Here is a 27654-nt window from a genome sequence, read left to right as displayed (position 1 = left end):
AGATGAAAATAAAGTATCTCTTAATATAAGGATATAAATTATCTCATTCAGCTACTAAAATCATGAAATGTATTATTTTATATAATAAGACTATAAAATAGTATACATGTCATGCTTTTACTTAAAGAGTAAGTTATATGATGATACCGAGAGAAATTTTATTCTATGAGAAATATATAATTAGTTGAATAAATATAAGAAATAGCTAGAAGGTATAGCAGAGTTGTGAGGGTTAGATACAAAATCGCAAAACCCTAAAAACGAGAAAGAGAGTGAGAGAATGGATTTGCAACAGAACGATTTCGATCGGCTCTTGTTCTTCGAGCATGCTCGTAAGACTGCTGAAGCTGAATACTCCCTCAACCCTCGAGATGCTGACGTCAGTCTTCTCTCTTTCTACACTCATTTTATTTCATTTATCTATTTTCTGAACCTATTATCGTGTCGTTCGATTCATGTAGCCGTGTGTAATATTTTCAGAATTTGACAAGATGGGGAGGAGCTTTAATAGAGTTGTCTCAGTTTCAGAGTCTTCCTGAGTCTAAGAAGATGATTCAAGGTAATTCATTGTTTCTCTTTTTTTATTACTACAAAAATGTTAGTTTTATTCAAGAACAATGTTCACGGTTATTGAAAAATTAGAGGAATTTTCATTTAGTGTATTCGTGTTTTGAATTTCTAGAATGTGAAAAAAGAAGAAAAATGCAGTGTGGTTGAAATTTCTTTACATTTTTTTTATATTTCTGTTGTCCCTAACCTTTTTAACATTGTTATTTCTGTACATTTTTTCACTTTTATTTACCCTTTATTAATCAACCCGATTTTTTCTTCAAATTTCAATTAGGTTTTCGTGTTTGACGTTCTTTTTATCACTTCATTATTTGTGTGATATGTAGTTTTGATTTAGCCAACAAATTTAAAAAGAGTGTTTCTTTTTGTTTTGTTTTCTCTTTTTGTAGTTGATATTTATTATAATTACGAGAGCGACACCTTATTTTCTTTTTATGATCAAAATGGGAAAAATGTGCTTTGTTGCTCAATAATTATGTCAATGAGAACAAATCAACTGAAAAAGATAACTAAAACAATGGAAAACAAACCAAACACTCCATATTATTATGGCGAACATTCATGAACTTCTTTTGATTTTTCATTGAGGATTGGTCATTCGATTTGCAGATGCTGTTTCCAAGCTCGAGGAGGCACTAGCTATTAATCCCAAGAAGCATGATACTCTGTGGTGCTTGGGAAATGCCCTCACTTCACAAGCATTTTTAATTCCAGACCAGGATGAGGCCAAATCTTATTTTGATAAGGCGGCTGAGTACTTCCAGCAAGCTGTTGATGAGGTATATTTTCGGTCCAGTACAACAATGCCATCATTGTATAGCAAATAGTTCACCTGTCATAGTAATTTGTAATAGAGTTGCTTTGTTTTCTGTAGGACCCGACAAATGAACTTTACCAGAAATCGTTGGAAGTGGCTGCCAAGGTATGTTCTCTATTGGAATGTTTTTGTATTCCGTTATAATGCATTCATGCTGTTTCAATTCTCCCTTTTTCATTTATTGTGTTTGAAAGATCTGATATGTCTCTGTGTACTATGGAAATGGCTATTGCAGCTTTGTTCGGTTTTGTCATGGACTTTTTAATCTGTTTGCTGTTTTGGTTGAGAAAACTGGAAACTAGGTGGTGTGACAAGAAATATTTTTGGATTTTTTTAAATTTTGTATCACCAACTTCGTATCTTACTAAGTTGCAAAGGGGTCCTGTAAAATGGTTTTACTATCTGCAGTTATGCATGACAGTAAGAAATTGTGGTTTGACTTGTAGAATATGGATACCACTATGGAGAGATGCTTGATACATGAATGTGGAATGAACTCAATGAATGTAATCAATATGGTGTAGGACCTGGACATATTCTATTGATAAATTTTATAGAGTAAAGTGTCATATTGGTTCTCCAAAGATACCATGGCCACCAAATTAGTACTCCATAGAAAATAAAATAAGTCCCTGCCAGTTCAAATGGGCGCCACATAGTGTAAATTTTAGTCCTTGAAAGATTCGCATAGGACCAATTTGGTGGCCATTTTAAACTTTCAGGACTTATTTGGTGATCAATTTTTATGGAAGACTAACTTGGTGACCGTCGTATCTTTGAAAGACCAAATTGTTGTTTTATTCTGATATATAAAACACATTGATTGATGAAGAGTTTTTCTAACTGAAAATGTTTCATGTTTACCTTGCTAAATTTTATAACTTAGTATGATCTCTGTTTGTGGCCTTGTTTTGGGGTCATAGATTATTGTTTTTGTATGTATTTATGTTGCTGTCCTCTGGACAAATTCAATTACTAACAAGTAACAACTTTTTTTAAGGCTCCTGAGCTGCATGTAGAAATCCATAAGCAGGGGTTTGGTCAACAGTTGCAGGCAGCTGAGGCTGCAGGACCTTCATCTTCTTCAGGAACAAAGGTAATACTTAGAAGTTTCACTTATCTATCTCTACCCTGCTATTAATTCAATTTCTTATTTTTCTTTTGACTTCTTTATGCACACATACATTAGCATATGTTTTCCAGTGTTAATGAATTGTTTTGGCATTGAGGTTTAGTAACTTAGGTTCATGTTTTCATCCATATATGGATGTTCTCCGACCGTGGACACATTCAATGAGTGTTCTTGCAGTGAACTGAGGACCTTGTTGACTGGAATTTACTGTACCTTTCTGCTGACAATTAATGTTTTTCAAAAGTTCATTATTTTCTGGCGATAAATTCACATTTCATTGACTTAGCTCTTTGTGATGCAAATCTGCACCAAATTAACTTTGGATGTGGGTTACCTAACTCATGCATTTGTGGGATTGAGACATAGATTGAGTTAATGTCATGGTGAATTTTCCCTTTGAAAAGGACAGTGTGTGTGTGTGTGCATATATCTATGTACTTTAAAACAAGTTTAATATATGAACTAAACTTTTGTTTAGTCAGATCTCCAGATAAATGCTTTTGGTTGTTTTGGACTGTTATTTGTTTATGTCACCTCACTCCTGCTTTATGGGTCAAGCATGTCTTCATTCGTGCACCAAAAACAAGTTGAAGTAGATATGCTATAGAAACTCTGATCTTCATATACTTGAATTGTGCCCATTTTTTTTACCTAACTTATCTGTTCTTTTTTCAGACTCAAAAGAAAAAGAAAAGCAGTGATCTGAAGTATGACATATTTGGATGGGTAATTCTAGCTGTTGGCATTGTTGCTTGGGTAGGATTTGCAAAATCAAACATTCCACCTCCTCCACCATCTCTATAAGTCAATCAATTTTATTTGATTTTGATGCATTGTTATTGATAACTGAGAGTCACATTTGTTTTCAGCCTTATTGTTTAATCTTTGACAGTAGTTATGTTTTTAATGGTGTAACCATTATCTTATCCATCATATGAAAATTTATCTTTACTATAATTCAGTTGAGCAGCTAAATGTTGTAGCACTAGATCTTTCCAATGTATTGCAGAACAAAAGGCATCATTGGCATCAAATGTTGAAACATAATAAGATTTTTCTGCCAATTTTTCTGTTAAACCTTCATATCAAGCTTTAATTATTTGCTTTCTGTTCATGACTTCATGTTGAGAAAACATTTATAGTTCTTAACAATATAGCAGTACTGTGCAAATAACCAAATCTGTAATGAAAAATTGAAGAGAATTATTGGTACAATGTGTTGTATGGAGTTTTAATTATTTTTTATGAGGATATTAGTCTAGTCATTTAGTTTGTTAGCACTGATAAATTTATTGAATTAAAAAATTTGAATTAACATGCACCCTGCTGGTCAAAAACTAGTATAATATATTAAAAGATATATAATCAAATCAGATAAAATCTTAAAAATAAATAATGATGTAATAATTTCAAAACTTTTGGAGAAGGGAAGAGATTTACTTACTCAAAGAGTAAGTTTTTTAAATTTACGTCATCCTAGAATTGATGGCCAAGATGGAGGAAGTAAGTTGATTCCCACTCTTCGAATAAACTACTAATAGCTGTATATTATGTAAATAAGGTTGTCAAGTTCCCTTTAAAAGGTAATGCATTACTACTAAACTCACGTCAATTGTGTCAAAAGGGTAAAAAACACTCCAACTCTATATAAGTATTTTATGTTTATGAATGTAAGTCAGATGTACATGTGTGAAATATTCATGTAAAATATATACGTTCCAAAGTGATAAAAAGGAGGGTTTATATAACATATTTGTGGAGAATGGTCACTTAAGAATTGAATTTGAGGTTGGTAGGCTATAGGTTATAACCTACTAATTTGATCGCTGACTGCACTTGAAAATGATCTTTGTTTGTTTTAACCAAATGATGATTGAACGACTTTGAACCAAAGAGATTTTAGTTCAACCTTATTAAACCCGATTAAACTTGAATAATTTATAAAGTAAACCAGACGATTCACTTAAAATATTAAAAAATATGGAACAATGTTCTAATGTTTTATTTTACTTCAAACTAAATTAATTAAACATAATATAAGACATCTTTCAATTTTACTTCCCTTCTAGTTTTATAACATTTTTTAGCACAACACATTGACTTAGATGGTGCCACCACCTCACACCATACCCTCATACACGTCCCAAGACCTATGTGAGGTATGCTTATTCATGCCAGATTTGTGGATCAACATTCTGTGAAATTAACACATCCTTCATCCACATGGATCAAAGCCAAAAGTTTTTGGTCATCAAATCCTGGAATCTCTGTTGATGGAAATAAGTTATATAATCTATTATTTCCACACTCCACCAAATAAAAATCTTATGCATTAAGTCCAAAGAAGTTATACTACAAATTCTAGTAATGCATTTATATTATGAGGGAAAAAAATGTATTGAAATTATATGAGTTTTATATATCATTACTCATGTTTTATTATCATTTACTCTTAAAAAATAATATAAATAAATAATAGATCATTATATTAATAATGTATATATTTCATTATTTCTTTTTTTATCTAGTGGCAGCCGATATCGTACACATGAGAGTTTTCTGAAACCTAAATTAGTTTTACAGATGTAAGAATCTTACTTTCAAATATATTTCATCACTTTTTTGGATAAGAATTAATCTCTTTCGGGATTTGTGTTTATTTCTCTCAACAAATGTCACTCCTAAAAGTCAAATCATTAAACTTCTGGTTATCCGAAAGATCTAATAGAGTCTTACACTATTTGACCAAGAGGTAGTTGAAACATGTACCTATGAATTAACCACTAACAACATTATTTCTCCAATATGTGTATTTAATATTTTGTAAAATCATGGGCCTTTATGGCTTAGGCTTCATTACTAACCCAACTTGTTTTTATTTTTGGGGTTAGGCCCATTTGAGATAGAGGACTAAGTTACAATATTGAAAAAGAAAGAGTAATTAATGCAAAAAATTGAGTAAACTCTTCAACAAGAAAGACATAACAAAAACCAACCCTTATTATATAATATTGCACTTTGCTTTCTACCGAAGAAGAAGAAGAAAAAGAAGTTGAATTGAAATCACAAGTTGTAAAAATGAGTAGCATTGGAACAGGTTATGATCTATCAGTCACTACTTTCTCTCCTGATGGTCGTGTTTTTCAGATCGAATATGCTGCTAAAGCTGTTGATAATAGCGGGTACTCTTTTTTCTTCTCTTCATTCACTTTTTCATTTATTTTTTTATAATTTTAATTCTATGATTAATTATTTCAGGACTGTTATTGGAATCAAATGCAAAGATGGGGTTGTGTTGGTAGGTTAATTTGACTTTGTTTTCGTATCTGGGTCTGTGTTTTTTTGTTGAAGTTTTGATTTTTATTTTGTTTCGTGTATTGGGTCATGTTTATTTTTGTTTATGAGTTTTTATTTTATTATGTTTAACTTGGGTTTTTGTTGTAGGGTGTTGAGAAGCTTATTCCTTCAAAAATGATGCTTCCTGGTTCAAATAGAAGGATACACTCGGTTCATCGCCATTCTGGGATGGTATTGTGTTCTTTTACCTTTTTTGTTATGTTTTCAACTTATATGTGTTGAAATCCCGGAACCTAATGTTGTTTACATCTATTCTTATTTTGAAGATATTAGTGTGGTTTTGTTTTTTTGTTCATGTCTATATTTGTTTTGATCTTGTAATTGTGTAATTTTGCAATAACCGAAAAAGTGGTTACATAAAAGAGAGATGTTTGACTTGCATTTGTATTCAAGCTTGATCTCAAATAGCTAGCGTTTAAGTGAAGAATTGAACTTTTAAGGCGAAAGAAAGTGAAAAGGTTTGATTTCTGTACATATAGAGATGATTTCTCCATCACTGGATGTTGATGTACCGGAATAGAATTAATTTGTAGTAGTTGCTTTTTATTTTGGTTTCATCTGTTGGTAGAGGTCCTATGGGATTAGCATACTGAATTCTAGATCCTATGCACGGGACACCAATTTTGAAACTGTAATTCGGTGACGTTTTTCATGATCTATTAATTTGATGTGAATATTAGTAAGGAAGTCATAATGTCATGGCAATAAATATAATTAAGGATATATTCTTTTGTACACCTTTTGCTATGCAATAATAAAGCAATCTAATACCATTATATTTAAGTCAAATCATTGCAATGGGGGATACTATTTGTTCATTAGTTTTTTGGTTTATAATCTCATTTGTTGCATTCTACGTTTTTTGCTGTTTTGAACTTCTTCTGATGTATGCATGAATCTTCTTCCAATTTTAGGCCGTGGCAGGATTAGCCGCTGATGGCAGGCAGATTGTTGCAAGGGCTAAGTCTGAAGCAACTAATTATGACAGGTTTAGTACATTCTCTTGCAACATCTGAAGAATGACATGCCACTTTTATTTTCTGCAAACGTGCACATTCATACATTGTCTTGTTACTGCATAAAAAGTAAATATCGCTGCAATAGATGGTCTAATCGGAAAGCCCTAGAAAGTAATTTGACCTTGTTTTTGTTTTGATTTTTAGGTCAACCTAATTAAAATTTCTCGTTATGTTGCTATATTCCAAAGCAGTAGCTAGAAAAGTAGTTGCCATAAAATTTCACTTATTAGTTTTGGCAGACTAATTGAAACATTGTATGGTGACTCAAACTTGTTTTTCATTTCGAAGTCATTCTTATTTTAAGTGCTTATTTGTTTGCCAAAGATCCACAAAGAAATAAGTTATATCTACCAAATTTCATCAATTACAATGGCAATTCAGTAGGTTGTAACTATTTAAATATATTTTTTCAGTTTATTATAGTATTATACAGTATTCTTAAGATGCTGCCTGATGGTTGATGGCCAAAGATATTTGAGTTGTGGTTTTGTGGTTTTGACATGCCGTTTAGTGTAAATTCAATTATATAGATCTCTTAATTCCAAGGTTTTATTAAATGTTTGTGTTCCATTTTTTAGAACAGAGATGTTTATTCTAGCTTGCTTGTTTTTTCAGTGTATATGGTGACCCAATTCCTGTTAAGGAACTTGCTGAACGTGTAGCTAGTTATGTGCACCTTTGTACACTATACTGGTGGCTAAGGTTTGATTAATCTGACGGTCCTGTGATTATTTTGAAGTTATATCTCCTCATTTCACATTAATGATGAATCTGAATGGTGCTGCAGGCCTTTTGGATGTGGTGTCATACTAGGAGGTTATGACAGAGACGGTCCACAGTTGTACATGGTTGAACCTTCCGGTGTTTCCTATGTGGGTCTACTTTTTGATATTTGATAGCAACTTATGGGCTTTTTAATCATTAACTGAGCTATTAAGGTTATTTTTTCCGCAGTTCCGTGTGATGTTTTTGCACTTATTTGTTTTCCGGTATTTGTTGTAGAGATATTTTGGTGCTGCAATTGGAAAGGGTAGGCAGGCTGCTAAAACGTAAGTGCATATGTTAATTAATGTATTGTAACTCTGTTCCAATTCTAACAACATTCGAGATATGTATACTTGACTTCATTTATTTTGCTCTAAAACTGTCCATTCTGTATATTAGCTGTTTAGTTGATGTTACATGGTATCTTGGTTTATAAATTTTGAAAATAACTACTGAAGCTGAAGCAAGATAGCAGTAATCCTTCCTAGGAGCTTCTCCGAGTGTAGCTTGTTTGTGGGATAATTAGACCATTTGATAATGTGTGTTGACAATTTCTTCACCGTGTTTTCATAATTTGACATTTGCTTCAAGTGAATGAACAATGCTAGAAAACACTATTGTAAGTCAGAATTCTCTCCCTAATCATTTAGCCATTTTCTCAAGTGCAAAACTCCACTGTTGCACTTTTTGATGTATTGTTTGTGCCATCTTCATCCCAAACACTGAAAATAGTGGATTCATGACCAAATTATAAATATTTGTTATTAATCTCGAGTTGGAGGGTATAAAATGAAAAATGTATTAATTTGGTATATGTGTACCCACAAATGTGGGTGTGCATGCTTCTACATCATCTTCACTGCTTTGTGTGGCAGTAAGGTGTAAAGTGGATCATTATATTGAGATAAATACGAAAAATCACATCAGAGGAATCTTGAATGTGGTTTAGTAACTTGTTGCAATATTTGTGCCTTTGTGGATAATGTGCTTTTCCTTTTTTGAAAGAGTAATTGCGACAGTAGTCCTATCTTTCTTATGCTGCATTGCATCAGTTTCTTTGAATAAACTTTTCATGTTTATAGTCTTGGAATATTTCACTTAGTTTAATCTCATGATATAGTTCTAATGTGATTCAAATGATATTAAATTATCATGTTAATTTCATGGCAGGGAAATTGAAAAGTTAAAGCTTGCTGATATGACTTGCCGACAAGGAGTTATTGAGGTAGCCAAGATGTAAGTATCATGGTTATTGGCATATAGTATTCTTAGTTATTTTGTTCATCATATTCCTAGTCCAAGAGGTGTTCGGCTTTGAATTTGGGTGCGTTCTTGTCCCTCTGTTTTGTGTTATGCACCCATTGTTAGTAATTATGATCATTGTGTATCCTTGGTTATGTATAATCAGGGTAACTAAATCTTAGTAGTATCATGCTTATTGTTTTAGTTTATGAAACCCCTATTGTTTAGGGATTGTAGTTGATTCTTAATTGTATTGCTATTGCTCATATATAAAGCTGCGACTTAGGGTTCGCAGGCTATTAAGAAAAAACCATAAACCGCCAAGTTAGCATCAGAGCCTGCTCTCTTTCGGTCAATAAGATTTCTGCCATCAGCCAACTTTCAGATCCCCAACCATGGTTGGCGGTCAATGAAACTGTTAAGGTCCAACTGGTCTTAACCCAAGAGAACAACTTTCGCAGTTATCAGATGTGCCTTTACACGCTGCTGCAGCTTGGCAACCATGTTCATCTTCCGAACACCTTATTGTGATGGGGTCTTTCCCTTCATTTGCTGGCCTTTTCTGTCCCTTTACAACCCTCAAACCTGTTTTACAGTTTTATTCGTATTTAGCCTGAAGGTTAGATTTTCACACCTTGGCTATGACTTTCGTCACTGGTTTTGACACTGAATCTTCCTCTTTCACCTCTGATTAGTGTAAGAACCTGGTCTCCTTTGCTTTCTTTAGTACACCTACCCTAACATTGAGAAAGGTAAAATGAAATAATTAGTTAGCACCGGCGTGCCACTGTTGTATTGTTTTTAAGTCAGGGTCTGAGGTCAGAGCACTTGACCAAGAACTCTGAGGAAATTTCCCCTGTTGAAGGGAGTAGTGAAAGAAAACTGAGTGCTCTTACTTTTGGCACTCAATTGGTTAGAAGTTATTATTTCACTTTTGCTTCTACAAAAACATGTTACCATATATGAAAGACAGCACTGGATACAGCACTCATTTGAGTTAATGAATTTATGATGCACATTGAAGACAGATATTATAGAAAGAATCAAGAATGGAGATTATTAGAATATATGAAAATAACAGAATATCTTAAATTATATTATAGAGAATATCATACTTAGATATAGAGAGAATATCTCATATTATCAGATGGGTAGTCTTTCTTATATTGCATCATTTTACTGCAACAAGATGGAAGTCACTTTTTTTTCCGGAAACATGCTACTCCTTATCTAACTCAATTGCCTTTTGTGAAATGTTACTTACAACATTTTTTCTTCTGTTTGTCTGTGCCACACAGTATATATGGAGTTCATGATGAGGCAAAGGATAAAGATTTTGAACTAGAAATGAGCTGGGTCTGTGATGAATCAAACCGCCAACACGTAAAGGTAAGGCCTAACTTTTATATGAAGATGTTTTTTCCTTGCGCTAGTTTTTGGCATTGACGTCGTGTGCATTTTTTTGGGTTTTTTCTTTCTTAGCAATTTATTTTAGTCCCTTAAAAATGGTAACACATAAGGACTTGAAAGTTTACCTCTACCCTTTTTAACTGATTGCTACTTATCTAGTGTAGTAATTGTTAGTAGCTATCAATTTTTTTCTGTTATGGGCAATTTGGCTGCAGAATTGGTCTGGCCAAGATAATCTGATTATGTAAATATGTTCTTTTGTAACTAGTTTAATTTTTTTTAGATCGGTTAAAATTTGTCCCGAACTTATTATATAATTTAAAATATAATTATGGAGATAGAAACAAAACTTGAAAGAGAAAGTTAAAATAATGATGAAGGAGATACTAAAGAAATAATATGCACAGGTCCCTGATGTTCTTCTGGAGGAAGCCAAGACAGCAGCCAAAGCTGCTCTTGAAGAAATGGATGCAGATTAGTGTATTGAAAAATACTATCATCAAATGTGTTTCACAATATTATTTGGAACATCTAGGAAATGTAATAGCTTTAATACTTGGATTTTGTATGCTTTGATGGTTAAATGCCTTGTTGATTTCTGGTTTCTGAGAGAAATGTTTTAACTTTGTTGAGATCACTGAACAAATATGCAATACCTATGAGTTCATTGAGTTGTGAATTGAAATATTAAGATTTGGGAACAGAAACATTCTAGTCAAAGTTTTAACAAGTGAATGTATTGTGATCAATGTTCTTCATTTGATATTGTTTAGTCTTTCCTTCATTCTTGGCCTGTAAAATATGGAGTTCTCTTATTCTTGGCATCAACCAAGACAAGCATTTCAATAGTAGGTGTTGTCCCATGCGTATTTTGGTCGTTAAGGGTTTGTTTGGTAGTTTGGTTTCGAAGATTGTTTTGTTTAGAAACTTATTTTAATGGCCAAAGCATTGCAACTAGTTATTTTTCAATGACCAAATTTTAAAGAATATATTAGCAATCTACATCAATTCTTCTAATATTCACATGTTATCTATTTAAAAACAATTTTAATGTAAGAGTAAGTTAGTAAAATAATAATACATTTAACTAAGAAAATTGCCTAGTCTTAGGAGAAAGATGTCATACTTGATGAAGAAAGAATCAACAAGGAGATGATGGAATAGAAAGAGATTAGTGAATAAAATACATTTAGTCAACATATTAAAAAATACCAAAGAAAGAATATAAAGTTTTTTTTTGTTAAACTTGGTTTTAATACAAAAATTTAATATCTATTAGTTTAGCAAAATTATGTGAATACTTATTATTATTTTTAAAAAAATTAAGTATTTTTTGAAAATATTGAGAATAAGAAAATATTTAACTATACAAAGAATCAAGAATGACCAAGTACATGCTTCAATTTTATCAAGTAAATTGGGTGAATTACTAATTTAGACTGAGGTGAAGTACACATAAGATAAACTAATCCAGATTCAAAGGTAGCATCACAGATTTGGACATTTTCTCTACAAATTGCAATCTCTTTATCATATTAAAGGAATAAAAGAGAAGGCTTAGTAATCCCACCTAAAACTACTCAATCCAAATGTGTATGAGTTAAGTTACAAGAAATTCTTTCTATCAAAACTTGAGTTGTTAGTAAAACATAACACTACCTGCATTGCTAATCTTGACGATAATATCAACCAGGTTTTCATTCTACTCGATGAAGTCGACTACATGGATCAAATGAAATAATAATGTTCTATCTTGAACAATTAATGAAATTAAGATTGTTGTACTGGGAAGCTGCATGCCAAATATCATAACAAGATTCATCACCATTCACCAAAAATGAGTAGTAGAAAGCAAAGTTTACATAAACATCACAAACGTTTTCCACTTTTTGCAAAACAAACTAGAAAAATATCATTCCAATTTCCACCACAATCAATAGCACTAAGTGAAGGTTGGATTCAAAACTATCAACTAAAAATGTAGAAAGAAGAAAGGACATGGAACTAGAACTAGGATTAACAAGCCAACCTTGTCCTTTTTGTTTGTCATTTCTTATGACTCATTTTGTTCATTTAGGTTTTACTGGACAAGTTGTGATCTCACTTGGCCATCATAACCTTAACAAATTCATCATAGTTTATTTGGCCGTCACCATCAACATCAGCTTCTCGAATCATCTCGTCAACTTCTTCATCAGTAAGCTTCTCCCCAAGGTTGGTCATCACATGGCGGAGCTCAGCAGCTGAAATGAAACCATTCTGATCCTTGTCGAAAACCCGGAATGCCTCCTTCAGTTCCTCCTCAGAATCAGTGTCCTTCATCTTCCTTGCCATAAGGTTCAAAAACTCGGGAAAGTCGATGGTTCCATTTCCATCAGCATCTACCTCATTAATCATGTCCTGCAGCTCTGCCTCAGTTGGGTTCTGCCCCAACGATCGCATAACAGTTCCAAGCTCCTTGGTTGTGATGGAACCTGCAAGTTCATACAATATCGAATTCAATCAACCATAGGTTCAAATTAATTCACAGCATCATGCACAATGTATACATCAATCATATCCGCAAAGAGATCGATAATACTTTAACAGAGATTGCCAATGTCAACGCATATCAGTTAAACATTATCAATTAGAGTTTTTTTTTAAGTAGTTCTTATCTACTATCTGTATCCTACAAATTAATGATAAGAAAAAAGAAAAAGAAAAATGAGTCCTCCACTATAATTTGTTTCTCTTTCCCCTTTTCCAATGTGCTACAATCATTTGAAACAAAGCTGTAGTAAATAACATACCAAAAACAATATCTACATACTTATTAAAAAAATATCTATATACAAAGAGCGCTCCGGTGCACAAGGCTTCTATCTAGTGGGGTCTGGGTTCATTTTTTTCCGGAGAAATTGTTTCCAGTATGAATCTTTATTCTAATTGCATATGTTGTAACTACCAATTGTAATAGTATTCCTGATTTTAAGAAACTAATGTATGTATTAATTCCTGAAACCATTAAAAGAAACATGTTCAAATTAGCCATTTTGATAAGTCAAATTTGTACAAAAAACAAGTTTAATTCTAATGGAGTTTTCATATTTTTCAGGCATAGATATGTAATAATTTCCTAAAATTAGATACTATTTTGAAAGTGCTTATAATTTGAGGAACTAAGGTAAGAAGTTAGTATTATTCCAAAGAGAAAAAATTATAAGATAAAAAATGAAACTCTTAAAAAACAAAAATTACACAGAGACACTTAAAAAAACAACTCCTAATCAATTGAAAGTAGCAAAATAACATAAAACAATATATAAAAAGAAAAATCGAGATCTGAATCTTCTTCAAAATAAGGTAAAAAATCAAACATAAAAAGATAGATCTAGGAAAATAAGTGATGCATAAATTAAATAAAAATAAAAAATAAAATAAAAATAAAAAAAGAGAAAGATGATAGGAATCAACCATCGCCATCCTTGTCGAACAAGCTGAAAGCTTCTTTGAACTCTGCGATCTGTTCATCAGTGAGATGATCCGCCATTGTTGTTCTTGTTGTTATAATGAATGATAATTGTGATTTGTGATCAACAAAAATAGATAAAAATGCGTTATTTTCAATATTCAAACCTAAGGTGGCGTTGAATTATATTTATATATATATATATATATATATATATATATATATTCTATTTCACCTTCTTCTTTTTTTTAACTTTTTTTCACTCTTTCTCTTGTTTTTTTCTCATGCTTATTTTTTCCCTTTTTTATCCACCAAGCAATAAATATATCATTTTTATAGGGATAAGATCACTTATATCATTTTTCATATAAATTTGAGAGATAAAATTTGGGTTGTGGGTTTGGGGTCGGGTGTTCGTGGTCAGTTCGATCAGTTTTAGTTTGTTTCAAGACATTTGATTTAATCCGATTTAGATTATGTGCGATTTGGATGAGTTTAGACTGATTTTTTTATAAAAGATTGAAACTCTACCATACACTTCAAAATCAGAAACATGACTAAAATATAAGTCTAATACACTTTAAAATGACAAGTTTACATGCATTCATGTTAATAGTGTCACAACTTTATTACAATATTGTTTATATACACTATAAAGATATAACACTATAAATTCATAACTTTGTACCTACTACCTTGTTAATATAAACACACAAACAACTATTGCATAACTATAAAAAATTATTATATTAAATACCACAACATAATTAGGATCACGACAATGGATAAGGATATTATACAATAAAATATTCTCATTTTAAAAAAAGAAATAATTGGATAAACTGACTGTTAACATTGATTTCTTTCTTCATTGTAGTGTATATTAAGATAAAACAGATCTAACAACTTAAATATATTTGGTCTTCCTTCGCGCTTTTGAAGGCTCGAATGCTTGCTTGGAGGATTCTATTGGATAGAATTCCTTGTAAGTTGAATTTAGCCCCAAAAAAGGTGTTAATATCAGTGGCACGGGTGTAATGCTCAACAAGAATATGTGAATCATTTGTTTTTTTCCTTTCACTTTTCTTACCATGTTTGGCAGCCTCTCTATCCGTGGTTGGATTTTGTTGTGATTTTAACCCCAAGCGGTAAGGAGCATCTTTTGCAACATTTCCTTTTAGTAAGATTCTACAATAAGTTTTTTCGGTAATTTGGATGGTTGAAATTTGGTCCCTTTAGATTTGTAGGAACAATTTGGTTTTCAACCTCAAGCAAGCATGCTTGTAGGATTTAACAGATGATATTAAGCTCAAGTCTTGAATATGGATCAACCGAAGGCACAAGTCTATTAATATGTCTTGGTTTACATGAAATTCTAACCAAATCATAAGTTTAGAGTAGTATTGTTAAATTTTCTCTTCTTATCTGAGTTTTGCGTATGTCTTTTTCTAGTTCTCTTTGGGTGGGTTTTGTATATAAGAGGTTTTCTTTGGGTTTTCTCTCTTTTCTAGGAACTTTGTACTTTTATTTTGTCTGTGGTATAATTCTTTTTCTTTAATAAAATTGAAAAAGATAGGTATGAAAATGATCTTGAACTAAAATGTTAAACACTTAAACATATAATTTTGTTTATGCGTATTCCCAATGAGCTAAATTAATGTGGTTTGGTTTGAACCAACCTAGTTCTCAGAGTTGGATCCAAAAACTGAACCAAACGAATCGATTTTTAAAAATTAATCTGACACAATCTAATCATATTAGGTTTTTTCAGTTTGTTCTAGGTCATTTTTTGGTTTTATTAACACCCCTATTTGGGAAGACCTAAATGTTTAAATTATTTTTTAATTTTGAATTTAGTCCTATATTTTAAGGTTAACGTGGCCATAAATGTCAATCGATCTAATTTTTCAACCTGAACGTAATATTAGGCCCGATTAAAATTAATACATTCCTATTTTTATATAGTCTTATCAATATTATTTATTATTTTAAATATTTAATTTGATATATTAGTCCAGAGCTGAAATCTTAGAAGAAACCTCTTCACTTGTAAAAGCAAGGTCATGTATATTCATCCTCCTCATATCCCACCGTGTAGGAGTCTCGTGTCCAGCTCATACAAGTGGTGATCTTCCCGAACCAGAATGCAAATTAATCCACTTGGAGATTACTTGCTTTTTTATATGAAATAAAGGTTATAGATTCAATTGTAAAAATATTCCCCTTAAACAAAGACAATCATAAAAATATTAGATATAATAAAAGATAAAGTGGTTGAGATATAAAAATTATAAATATTCAATTACTTAATTATCCCTTAATCACATTAGTCATATTTTAACTTTACATGTTAATATTAATATAGATCAAGTGTTTGGAGAAATATGATTTATTAGCCAGTACTTATAGAGCTATAAACAAATCAAAATGAGCTGAGTTCGGCTCTGCTAAGCCACATAAGAAATAATGACTTGAAAGTTATTCTAAGTTTGCTTATGATTTTTCTTTTAAAAACTTGAATCCGTTTCTAATTAAAATTAGTTAAGTGGACTAAATGAAAAGTTAATTTTTAAACACTGAGAGCCTGTTTGAGAGTTTAATTCTGAAGGAGAAGAAATAGAAAGAGTAAATTTGTGAGTCATCTCACAAGTATATTTCATGACTTACAAGCCTTCTATTTCATTTTCTTTCCCTCCAAGACTCAACTCGTAAACAAAACTTTAGGCTTTGTTTGAGAGTGGAGTTTTGGAGGGTAAGAAATGAGAAGATATAACTTTGAAAAGTATTGAATGAAGGAGAATCGAAGATTTTGAAGGGTTTCTCAAACCCTCCAAAACCCTCTATGTGTTTATTTTTTAAAGTTCCACAATTTGAGGTTTTTTGGAAATAAAATGTCAAAATATCTAAATATTTTTAATAATATTATATAATTATACATTATTGTTCATTTCTCATTGTTAATTACATTTCTAAAGAAAAAATAAAAAAATATTCTTACATTATCATTAGTTTACCTTCCCTCATCTAAATATCATACTCCCAAACAAAGGAAGAGATTTCTTTCCTTTTCCCTTCCTCCCCTTCCTAACCTTTTGATCTCTCTCCTACCCCTTTTCTCATAATTCCCCATCAAAGCCTAGTGTCACATAAGCTTTGTCACAAATTTGTATTTTTATATCACTTTTTTTAGAGTTCAGGAATTTATTGCGCTGTGAAAGTTGAAGGACCAAAAGGAATTTGTTCCTTACTGTGAAAGTTGAAGGACCAAAATTACATGTGGTAAAGTTAAATTGTGTAATTGGAGCTTTTCCTTTCTATTTACATTGGCTGAAGTATCAACTTCATCCAAAGGTTTTTAATATCTAAATTCCTCTCTCTGTTTTCCACACCTTTCACCTAACTCCTTTCTATGTTTGCATACCCCCTCTTATGCCCTCCATCACTTTAATTTCATCTTCGCCCCGATGTTGTTGATGAAGAACACGGGACGAAAATGGATGAAAGGATGGAACAACGCGCTATTATCCGAGATAACAGAACATAACGAAAATGGATATGACATTATGACACATGAATAATAGAACATAACTTCATCTCAACATAACATTTATAATAGAAGTGACGTGGTCTAACAATCAATGTCAAGAGAACCTACTTACAATAAATAACAATCATGGCTTACAACATTTTTTATCTCTTCACCTAAGTTGTCATAAAACAACTGAAGATTATAACATCAATTCCCAGTACATTTTTTCAATAATGAAATGCCGTTATTCCTTTCAGTCCAATGATACAAGCAAGGAACATAGCAACCTCGGAATTTCTCATAGCTATCTTTATATGCATCACCAAAAGGGGTGAATGATTTAAATCAAAGCCCATCAAATCAAGCACTTACTATTACTGGTGTTATGTGCTTCCAGGTGCATCCGGTTTGCGATTCAAATAGCGAATAACAGCATCTTCAACCCTGTTCAAGTTGTCAAACAAGATATAAAATTTCATAGTGGTGGTGGTAACTGATTATGTATTTGCATGATCTTGAAGGAAATGAACATAAACCCAGTTTATATCTAAATTTACGTGGCAGATGAACAAAAGGAAAAGCACATAATGCAATTTTAGTAATTGCGTAAGCTTTTATTGCAAACTAGTATACTTCATGAATTTTAAAAATTATATATTTAGTTTTCCGGTAAAAGCTAACCTAGGTTCCTTAACCATTGCCATTGCCGATACCAAAACCATTTTAGTAATTTCAAATGAAATGAATCAAAATCATCCCATGGCCATATAGGATGAAGGGAAGTATTTAAGTCCAATTAAAATAAATTAGTCATTCTATCCTAAGGCGCAATTCAGGGAAAGGACGGTAATAACTAACTTACGAATAAAGCTGGATTCTAAATTAGTGTTGTCTTCAGGTCAATCATAATCAAGTCAAATGGATGGTAGTGGAATTATTTTTAAATGCAAACAAAAGTAAAACAGAACAATAAATGAAAAAAATGCTAAAGCTTACCATGGTTGGTTGAAGAAATCTGAATGACGCTCTTTTTCGGCATTGCGACTGGGTTCTCCAGCTACAAGTTTCAAATCCTTGCTCTGAGACTCAATCAAGGCATTAATAAATTCTACTGGAGATTGACTGAAACCAAGAAAGAATGCTCGTCTCCTACGGTGCTCATGGATTTTTCTAATGATTCCACATATTGCTTCATCGCATGTATCAATCTCTTTATTCTTCTCCACATTAGCCAATAATGCAGACAACTCCCTCTGAATAGGAAAAGGAACATCAACCGTCACATCATAACAAGCAGTTCCGGGTGGACTGTTTTCTGAAAGCTTAATCCTATGCTCCAACAGTATAGGCTGCGGAGGGAACAAATGGTGTGATATTTTCTGTGAAACCATTGTAAACTTCATCTTTTCATCCCCAAATACTTTCTGAAGAGGTGGATCACAGTGAAAAAAAGAAGGATCATTTGGGTTTTGCAATTTCCTGGCCTTCACATAATGCCAGATAGCAGCAATAACTCTTGGCCGGGTATCAACCTCAATACCAAGAACTTCTGTCAATGCTTGTGATAGCTTAAACTTCTCAGGTACATAATTCATTTCCAACCGAATACTCGCTGTGAATTCTTTGTCTCCTTTCCTCTTAACTTCAAAACCTTCGTGAGGAACAGGTGATCGAGAATTATCCCATATAATCACGTGATTTTCAGGATAGAGTTTCTGATCCAAAGAAATGGTTACTCTTTTGAAGAAAGCTGAGAACTTCGGATACAATGCAGATGACTTCTGAACTACTCCTGGCTGATCAGGGTCTACACCATCTTCCAATATCCTCCCAACTATCTTCAGCGTCCAGGTAGGCGGCTCAGCATTCACCTTCTTCGGAATTGTACAGTTTTGATTACTAAAAGTATTAAAAACATATATCCGGAGCGTTTTCTGAATACAAGGTGGATTCTTAAGCGCTTCCTGGATATCAACCTTCTTTCTAGAAAGCGCAGCATCAACACGAGACTCAAACTCGAGAAGCTGAGTGTACATAGCAGACTCAGGCAGCATAGCCGCCACTTTCTCGTGCAGCTGTTTTTCAGGGAGCTTCTGCTTCTTCCTTCTATTCAACGCAGCAGGCGTGAGTTCCATCGGCCTCAAAGGCGAGAAGCTATTCCCAGGCGAAAATCCAACGGGACGCATAGGGGGTTTCAAAGGCATACGCTTCCCACTAGGATTACCAGGTGCCGAACCAGACACGTTCCCTAAACCACCACCAGACTGACTCTGGTTAAGATTCATCAAGCCTTGAGCTTGTAAATGAGCCTGAAGCTGAGCATGAGCTGCAGCAGCAGCTTGAGCATGAACAGCTTTAGATTGTGCTTGTGCAATTGCATGAGCTTGGGAAATTGGAAATTGTCCTTGAAAACCAGCACCAATTTGGGATTGTGAAAATCCAGGGTTTGAAGTGGATCCATTTCCAAAGGTTGAAGAAGATGATCCAATTCCCTTTGAAGGGTTATTATTGTTAACAGACATCACTATCTACAACCCTAATCAATGTATAAAAAATAAATAAAAATGTAATTTTTATTAATACCCAGAAGTAAAGATCTTAACTTTAAGTGCGGATCTTAACAGCGTAACCAAGTGGGGCATACCCAATGAAAAATCGAGTGTTGAATTTCAAATTAATGTGACTCGATGGTTTTGAAATTGAAAAAAGGAAAATCTGAATCTGATTGTGGATCGAGTAGTTTTTACCTCGAAATCGAGGATAGTGAAAATTGAGGAGTGAGAGTGTTGAAGAAGAGAGGGTGAGAGAGAGAGAGAGAGAGAGAGAGAGAGAGAGAGAGATTGAGGTTCGTTGTTTCAGGGAAGGTCGACAATGGCGGTGGTGGTGAGTTAGGGTTAGGAGAAGCGTTTCACTTCTAATGCTTTGCTTCCTTTTACGGTGTCGTTTTGGTCAAGCAAGATTTTCTTTTCTCTTTTGACTTAAATGAAATATTGTCATGACAGTTTTATTTTACAAAATCCACTTAAACAACAATTGATATATGATTTGTAAACCTTCTAGATGAATTATTATTAAATAAAATATTTTCTTTGTCATGCATTTATTTTTCTTTAGAATATAGGATGCTAATTCTTTATTCTTTTATTTTTTAATAGTGTCCACAATGATTACTTTTTGGTAAGGATAGCAACATGTGCCACCAAAGACAAGTAGTGTTTTATTGTCTCTAAACGCCAATATTTACATGTACTCATGTTTATAGCTTATTTATGGGTATCTAACGAATTTTTTATTTTAATGATACATTTATATATTTTGTAATAATTAATATGTAAAAAAAATTATTATATAAACAGTATGATTTTAATATGATAAAGTTATGATCATAATCGAATAGATGTAATTTATCATGAAATAATAATAAAGTATATGATATATAATCTTAAAATAATAATAAAAAACTATAATATATATAAAAATTTAATTAAAAACTAAATTTTGTATTAGTGGGCACCCATTGTGAGTATTTTCACGGGTACTTATTAGTCGGGTTTTTGTGTCATTCCTACGAAAAGAGTCATTTTACATCATTTAGTTCAACACTACAAATGAGGGAAAAGAAAAAATATACATGGGTCCAACACAAAAAGTTTTTCTCCCTAGTTTGTGAAAAAAATGAAGAAAGGAGATAAAACCATAAAAAATTTCAAATTTGCCTTTCCACAATGAAGGAATTGAAATAACCATAATCTATGTGAATATAAATACAATATAGTGAAATTATTTGTTTATGGTCATTTTTATGATATTAATTAACTTAATTTTATTTTCATTACTTTTAAACTCATAATAAATAGTAATAATGTATTTTTTTTAAAAATGGAGTGACAAGAAAAAACAAACATAATTACTTAAAATTACCAAAAAATGACAAATAATAAATAAATTAGAAAGACAATATGCAAATGTATAGAAGTGAGATTGTAAGAAATATAAAAGTGATTGTCAAACACGAGGTATACTTTATTTAGATGCATTAGTGGAATGATTTTTATTAAACTTTATACACAAAAATTGTTATATTAAACTTAGTTTATACTTTACATGTTCCTTAAAAATATTAATCAATATTATTAAAAATAAATTATTTATATAACGAGGTATACTTTATATAACGAGGGCACTTATGTTATTTTAAATATATTAGGTTTAAACCTACATTTTCTTTCCTATCACTTTTCTTTCATTTTCAATCATACAAAATAATAAAATTATCATCTCCTTTTTCACTACTTTTCTTTTCTTTTACTTTTTTCCTTCCACTTTCATTCCTTAACTAAACATAGCCTTAGTCTTTCTATAAGGACACCATCCAAAAAACAACATTGGGGAATTAGTAATGTGGTTATGCTAGTTTTAGCCATATACATTTTCGGAAATATACATTAACCAAATGAATTTTATACATTCTCACGATATCATCCATATTTGATTATCATTAACTTTTACCCTAACACACTACTAATTGCCCATGTTTACTTGTTTAGTCAAATGCTTCTCACATGACACTACCAACCATTACGTGCATTTTCCCCTTTCACCACATTGTCCTATTGTTACTAGAACGTGTTTTTTCAATTTAATCTAGTTTAAAAAAAATACATAAATTTCTTCTATTTTATCTATCAATTCATCATAATTATTAAGGGTATTGATCTGCTATTTCACAAGTTATATCATTGTATATACTATCAGTTGTAATTGGTTAGAAAAATAGTTAATTCATCATATTTAAATATATATTTTCAACCAATCACATGACGACAATGGTACATACAGTTACCCAACTTAAGAGACAACAGATGTGCTCCCGATTACTAATGGGAGCCCATCTTCTATCTATAATGAGTGTCAGTTTAATGGGAGCCCATCTTCTACCCTTGTAATGCACAGAATTCAACTTTTTCATGATTACAATTTTCACTAACTCTTTTAGGAACCTTCATCCTAGCAATACTTTTGTCAACTTTATGGTTTGCATGAAATTCCAACTTCTTTTCCTGTTTCTAAAAGGTATATGAATCCTAACTAGCTCTGTCCTATAAAACTCTAGAAGAATAAGAAAATTTGTTAACATCTATATATTTATAATTGCAATGAACATTCACAATTCCTGTTGGAGAAGCAATGAATGACTTGAACCTTTAGCTTTGTGGCTCATACAAACTCTGAGCTATGATGGAGAATCTGATTTCTGATCTGCATCTGCTGTGGCTTGCACTTGAGCTGCATATTGTAAGTTCCATAAGACATCTTCGAAAGAAGGACGAGATGCCGAATCCGGAGATATGCATTTTGTTGTTATAGATATCGCAATTGATAATGATTCTTGAGAGCATGTTGTTAACACTATAGGATCTACAATCTTTTTTCTACCATCTTGACTGTCAAATGATGCCTGTGGTTCACAAATGCAGGTCTTAAAGCAATGAACTATTTTCATACCATTATAAATTTTCGGGTTAGAAACATCAATAGTGTTACTTATCAAAATATTGATAAATGCATGGAATTAGCACAATGAAAAATGAATTATGGGAATTTTCCTTATATAGGAGTACAAAATCAGGAGTACAAAGTTTTATTCATCCACAAAGTAAAACTAGATGTTCTCAAAATATTTGTCTAACCTTTTCATTTAGGAAAAATGTTTCTCCTTTATCACTTGCTACCGGTCCGACAAGTGATTCGAGCAATATGAATCCAAAATTATAAACATCATCCCCCAATTTCGTTCCTTGGCTGCAAGAAAAAAGAGAACTATCTGTTGGATATTGAGATATATAAAATTGTTTAAGCATAAAACTTAATTTCAAACCACATCTAGTTGAGTATTCCATTTTTTCATACACTCAATGTATAATGAAGGGTGAAAATAAAACTTTTCGATGATTAAATAAAGCATGTTGACAGAGGTAGTGGCAATTAGGAGTGAAGTAGCATAAAGGAAATAGCTCGAAAACGAAAAAATGTAAGCAAATGCCCATATGAGTGAAAACTAAGCATAATTGTGTTGGTGATGCTAAGCCAATGGCATTAGTCATGAGTGAGATTTAAGCTGTCAGTGACCACAGAGACGATAGAGTACAGAGTTTATAGTGATGTTGGTGGCTTATCACGACGGCAATAAAATACACCGATTGAGGTATTGAACAAATACAGCAAGGAGGAACATGGATTAAGCAGTGAAGAGAGTTACGGTAAAGATGATTAACAAGGGCAGTGCTATTGACTTGTGTATAATATTAATCCCAACAAGGTAGTTAAGAATACAGATGCAAGTTGTTCCACTGAAGTAAAAAATGTTACTGTATTCCTAGTTCCATACCATGATTTTGGTTTCTCTCCCTTTGCCTGTAAAACACGGAAAGAAGAAGTCGCTTGAGGATCAATCATATCAGATCAAGGTTACAAAGCGATATTGAATTGCCAGAAAACATACCTCAAACTTTTCGATCTCTTCTGTGATGATAGACATGCCATAGTCACTTAGTTTTGGGATGCGGTGCTCGTCAAGTAAAACATTTTTTGTCTTTAATTGGTTACTAAAACAACCTGGTATAACACCGGTATGTAAGAAATGCACAGCCTTGGCGACTCCAATTAAAATTGCCAATCTATCGGACCACTTAAGTGCTTTCCCTGTAGTGAATTCTGCATGTTTGTATAAAGCAAGATTAGTGGATTGAATCCTCGAAAACAGAAAGCTAAAATGGACCATGTAATAAAAATATAGAGGTTATGAAATATGAAGGTTGGATGTGTTGTAAACATATCAAAATATAATTATTACGATTTATGCAGCCATCAATAACAAAAAAATAAGAATTCTGAGGTCAAAGAGACAAGGAGGGAAGCAGTAAGTGAATCTTTTTGCAATTTTCGATATACATATTACAATGCCATACTAACCTGACAGATAGGTACGATAATTCCCATTCGGCATGTACTCATATACAAGATGAAGTTTGTGGTTAGTGTAATTATCTTGTGCAGCATCAATACAATGGCCCAAGAGGCTAACCAAATTTGGATGTTGAAGCTTTGAGAGTAAATCCAGACGAGATTTAAGATTTTGAATTGAGCATTTCTTTGACAGAGCCAGAGATCGTATGATCACGGAGGAACCGTTCTCTAGTTTACCTTTGTATAGCTGAAATTTAGCAGTGAATTAAAAGTGAGCATAGGAATTAGGAAATGAGTTTTGCAAAATTTTCTTATGTCTCTTAATATGGTTATAAAATCATTTGACCTTCTAAGAAAGGATTAAAGAGCTAAAAACAATTACTATTAGATTGCACATATGGATGGTGCAATCATGCCAATGATCTTAGACATTGCAACTTTCCATAAAAGTAAAGAAATTATAGCAAGAAGATGGTTGGAGCATGGTTTTAAATTGTGGTTGCATTTGTGGTCACAGTTATGTTCCGTTTACCGCAATAGTGGAAAAATATAGCCACAATTGTGGATGCAAATTGCAATGCATGTGCGGAGATTGCCAAAACCACAATATTGCAGTAACAATTGCGGTTGCATATTGCAATTTAAAACCTTGAATTGGAGTATTCATAGGGACAAGCCCCTTCTTGCAGAAGGTTTCCCACTTCCGAATTTTTATCAACTTGTCATCTGATAAAAGCATTTAACAAAGACGAAAGGAAAAGGAAAATCTTCCATTCTGATGAATAATCACTTATGAAGAATTTAACAACACTTTGAGTGATTGAAGGGTACCTTCCCTATGGAGCCTCCACCAATATAAGTTGACATGTCAAAGTTTTTTGTGGCCTCCTTCAGTTCTTCGATTGAAATCTGTCGACAACTTGGAGTAGATTGTGTCCCTAGCTTCATTGCTTGTGAAATAAGTCCTGAAAGTGATAGTAAGACATCAGTATCTTAGAAGTGCACATGTCCGGTTAGAGTCTGAATAATTCAACAAACTAAAGTGTAAATGCAGAAAAACGGTGAAATCGGCGAAAATTGGATGGTGCGAACAGTCAAAAGGTGAGATACTAAATGTGTGCATAGAATAGAATTATTCTTACTCCCTATCCAGTGTACTTACTAGCACTTGCAAGGATTTCGGATGAAACCCCTGTCCTTGTTGTGGAGTTATCTTGGACAAGCTTAGGCAACACAACCTCCTCAGTTGTCTTTCTCAAATGAATTTTTTTGCATAAGTAAATTCCGAACACCAAAATCACAATAACAAGTACAACGATAATGGCCACAGCTGCAGCTATTTCCCATGCCTTGAATTTTTTCCATACCGAACTGGACTCTTTACAATAAGACCGTCGTCCTTGAGGCTGAGACTCGACAGATAAACAATTTCCACCATATTTAACAACTCTTCTACCAGAAGTGTTGGCCAAGCAAGAAGGAAGTCCACCATGTAACTTGTTGCCAGAAATATCCACAAACCCGAGTTCGCTGCCGCAACTTAGTTTTTCCACAAGGGAACCACTCAGCACATTTCTTGCTAGATTCAAATAACTTATGCTTGGCAAAGAGAACAATGCAGATAGGGGTACCCCACTGAGATGGTTCGATGAAAGATCTAGGTGTTGAAGCTGACTCAATTCTCTAAACTGCCTCGGAATCTCTCCTGAGAATGAGTTGTTGCTCATAAGAACAGTGACTACTGCTTTCGGCAAAGTCGGTAGCTCAGAATCTAAATGATTTTCTCTCAAGTCCAAAACATGTAAGCCAGTGAGATTACTGAGACTAGGCAATCCACCAGAAAGCTGATTGTGTGACAAGGAAATAACTTCAAGTGACTTAATTTTGCATAGTGATGAGGGGAATGAACCCTTTAAGTAGTTACTCTTCAAACTCAACACACTTAGATTAGACAATGAATCAAACCAATCCGGCATAGTGGTATTAAAATAATTGTCATCGAGTGCTAGTGTATGAAGCTTTACCATTTTCGACATTCTTGGAGGGATAGCACCAAACAAGAAATTTGAGCTCAAGTCCAAAACTTCAAGCAAAGACAACCTATGAATCATATCAGGTAATTCCCCCCAAAGCCCCAAAGACACCAAGTTAAGAACTCTTAAGCTTGTTAACCTTGTCAAAGTGGTGAAAAATGAATCAATGGTGAAATTCATAGATAGTGTCTTATTTGGAACAGTGAATCCACTGAACCTTGATGATGGCTTCAATGATTTATCTCCCATAATTTTAAGCTCAGTTACTACATTATCCTGACATTTAATGCTCATGTATGCAGATGAAGGAACACTACATAGGTCCCAATAGTAATTTTCCCAAATTTGCAAAGATGAAGGGTACTCTAAATAATTCCTTAATTGTAACAACACTTGTGTCTCACCTTGTTCTAGCTCATGAGTTTTTGGAATGAACACAAAGAAAGAAAGAACCAAAAGATAAAAGTAAAATTGTCTCATTGAAACAGTTTGAAGTATTAGGCACCAAAGTTCATGAAGTTGCACATCTAACTAGTTCTAGTTCTAAATTCAACACAAAAGATTCATTTTTTCACAGAAAATAAAATCAAATAATACACACCAAACATGTAGAATATCAAAACTCAAAAAGACTCAAAATAGATCCTTCAAACTTGAAACATATTGAAGTGAAAATTACACATTTTGTTTCAAAAGTAAACAACCCAGAAGAGAATTTTGATGAAAAGATTCAAATATTGCACCATATAGTCCCTAAATATTAATATTATTATATAATATGCAAAGAATGTAACTTTACGTCACAGAACACCTGAGAAGAAAAACAAAAAAGGACCCAGATTAAGGAAGGTGAATTTAAAGGTAGTGGTGGTAGGAGAGAGTAAAAAGGGTGATGAAAAAAGATGCAATGGAATTGGGTGGTGTGGAATTTGATGGTTATAATAATAATGGAGTTGTGTTGTGTTGTGTTGAATGAAGAGAGGTGAGGGTGGTAGTTGGAAAATGGTGAAGCATTGAACACTGATAAGTCCAAAGCATTTAGTGCATTTTAGTGAAATGGTATCAATGCTGCAATTAATGGTGTTTGTTGTTATAGGGGGTGATGAGAAGAACAGGGCAGAGAGAAGAGCAGAGTCATGTCCACGTGAACATAATTTAACTATTCATTTTTTATGGTAAGGCTTTTCCTTACTCGGCCCTACATATTGGTCGGATTATTTTTAACCCAAACTTTGTATTAAGTTAGAAGTTGATTTGACCCTAAATGTCGATCAAGTCCTCTTTAAACTTGGACTTATCGTATACACGATTAAATATAATATATACTCTTTTAGATTAAATCTTTTCAGTATCATTTATTATT

The 27654-nt window shown here is 32.8% G+C and overlaps 5 protein-coding genes across 6 annotated transcripts; 2 read left to right on the top strand and 3 right to left on the bottom strand.

Moving 5' to 3' along the window:
- LOC109347447 (mitochondrial import receptor subunit TOM20-like) lies at positions 197 to 3476 on the top strand. Its single transcript, XM_019587306.1, has 6 exons — positions 197 to 379; positions 481 to 559; positions 1180 to 1349; positions 1445 to 1492; positions 2388 to 2483; positions 3195 to 3476. The coding sequence occupies exons 1-6, from the start codon at positions 281 to 283 to the stop codon at positions 3321 to 3323; spliced, it is 621 nt and encodes a 206-aa protein (XP_019442851.1). The 5' UTR covers positions 197 to 280; the 3' UTR covers positions 3324 to 3476.
- LOC109347446 (proteasome subunit alpha type-3-like) lies at positions 5500 to 10917 on the top strand. Its single transcript, XM_019587305.1, has 10 exons — positions 5500 to 5701; positions 5778 to 5817; positions 5964 to 6047; positions 6791 to 6864; positions 7511 to 7597; positions 7683 to 7767; positions 7898 to 7944; positions 8831 to 8896; positions 10201 to 10291; positions 10720 to 10917. Exons 1-10 carry the CDS (start codon positions 5598 to 5600, stop codon positions 10789 to 10791), a joined length of 750 nt encoding a protein of 249 aa, XP_019442850.1. The 5' UTR covers positions 5500 to 5597; the 3' UTR covers positions 10792 to 10917.
- Positions 12092 to 13923, bottom strand: LOC109347445 (calmodulin-3-like). Its single transcript, XM_019587304.1, has 2 exons — positions 13769 to 13923; positions 12092 to 12786 (listed from the first exon to the last, which is right to left on the bottom strand). Exons 1-2 carry the CDS (start codon positions 13842 to 13844, stop codon positions 12413 to 12415), a joined length of 450 nt encoding a protein of 149 aa, XP_019442849.1. The 5' UTR covers positions 13845 to 13923; the 3' UTR covers positions 12092 to 12412.
- Positions 17342 to 20286, bottom strand: LOC109347444 (SWI/SNF complex component SNF12 homolog). The gene is made up of 2 exons (XM_019587303.1): positions 18289 to 20286; positions 17342 to 17736 (listed from the first exon to the last, which is right to left on the bottom strand). Exons 1-2 carry the CDS (start codon positions 19812 to 19814, stop codon positions 17676 to 17678), a joined length of 1587 nt encoding a protein of 528 aa, XP_019442848.1. The 5' UTR covers positions 19815 to 20286; the 3' UTR covers positions 17342 to 17675.
- LOC109347443 (probable inactive leucine-rich repeat receptor-like protein kinase At3g03770) lies at positions 22241 to 27424 on the bottom strand. Of its 2 annotated transcripts, XM_019587302.1 has the most exons (7): positions 25421 to 27422; positions 25090 to 25223; positions 24265 to 24505; positions 23795 to 24006; positions 23681 to 23706; positions 22983 to 23094; positions 22241 to 22750 (listed from the first exon to the last, which is right to left on the bottom strand). In XM_019587302.1, exons 1-7 carry the CDS (start codon positions 26769 to 26771, stop codon positions 22526 to 22528), a joined length of 2301 nt encoding a protein of 766 aa, XP_019442847.1. In that variant the 5' UTR covers positions 26772 to 27422; the 3' UTR covers positions 22241 to 22525. The 2 variants fall into 2 exon arrangements, 1 of the variants encoding a protein (XP_019442847.1); XR_002107600.1 differs by lacking the exon at positions 23681 to 23706 and having other exon boundaries at positions 22726 to 22750; positions 25421 to 27424.

This window comes from Lupinus angustifolius, chromosome LG05, assembly GCF_001865875.1.
Source record: "Lupinus angustifolius cultivar Tanjil chromosome LG05, LupAngTanjil_v1.0, whole genome shotgun sequence".
NCBI classification, from domain to species: domain Eukaryota; kingdom Viridiplantae; phylum Streptophyta; class Magnoliopsida; order Fabales; family Fabaceae; genus Lupinus; species Lupinus angustifolius.
The sequence above is the reverse complement of the archived record's forward strand: the minus strand, read 5'-3'. Positions and strand labels throughout refer to the sequence as shown.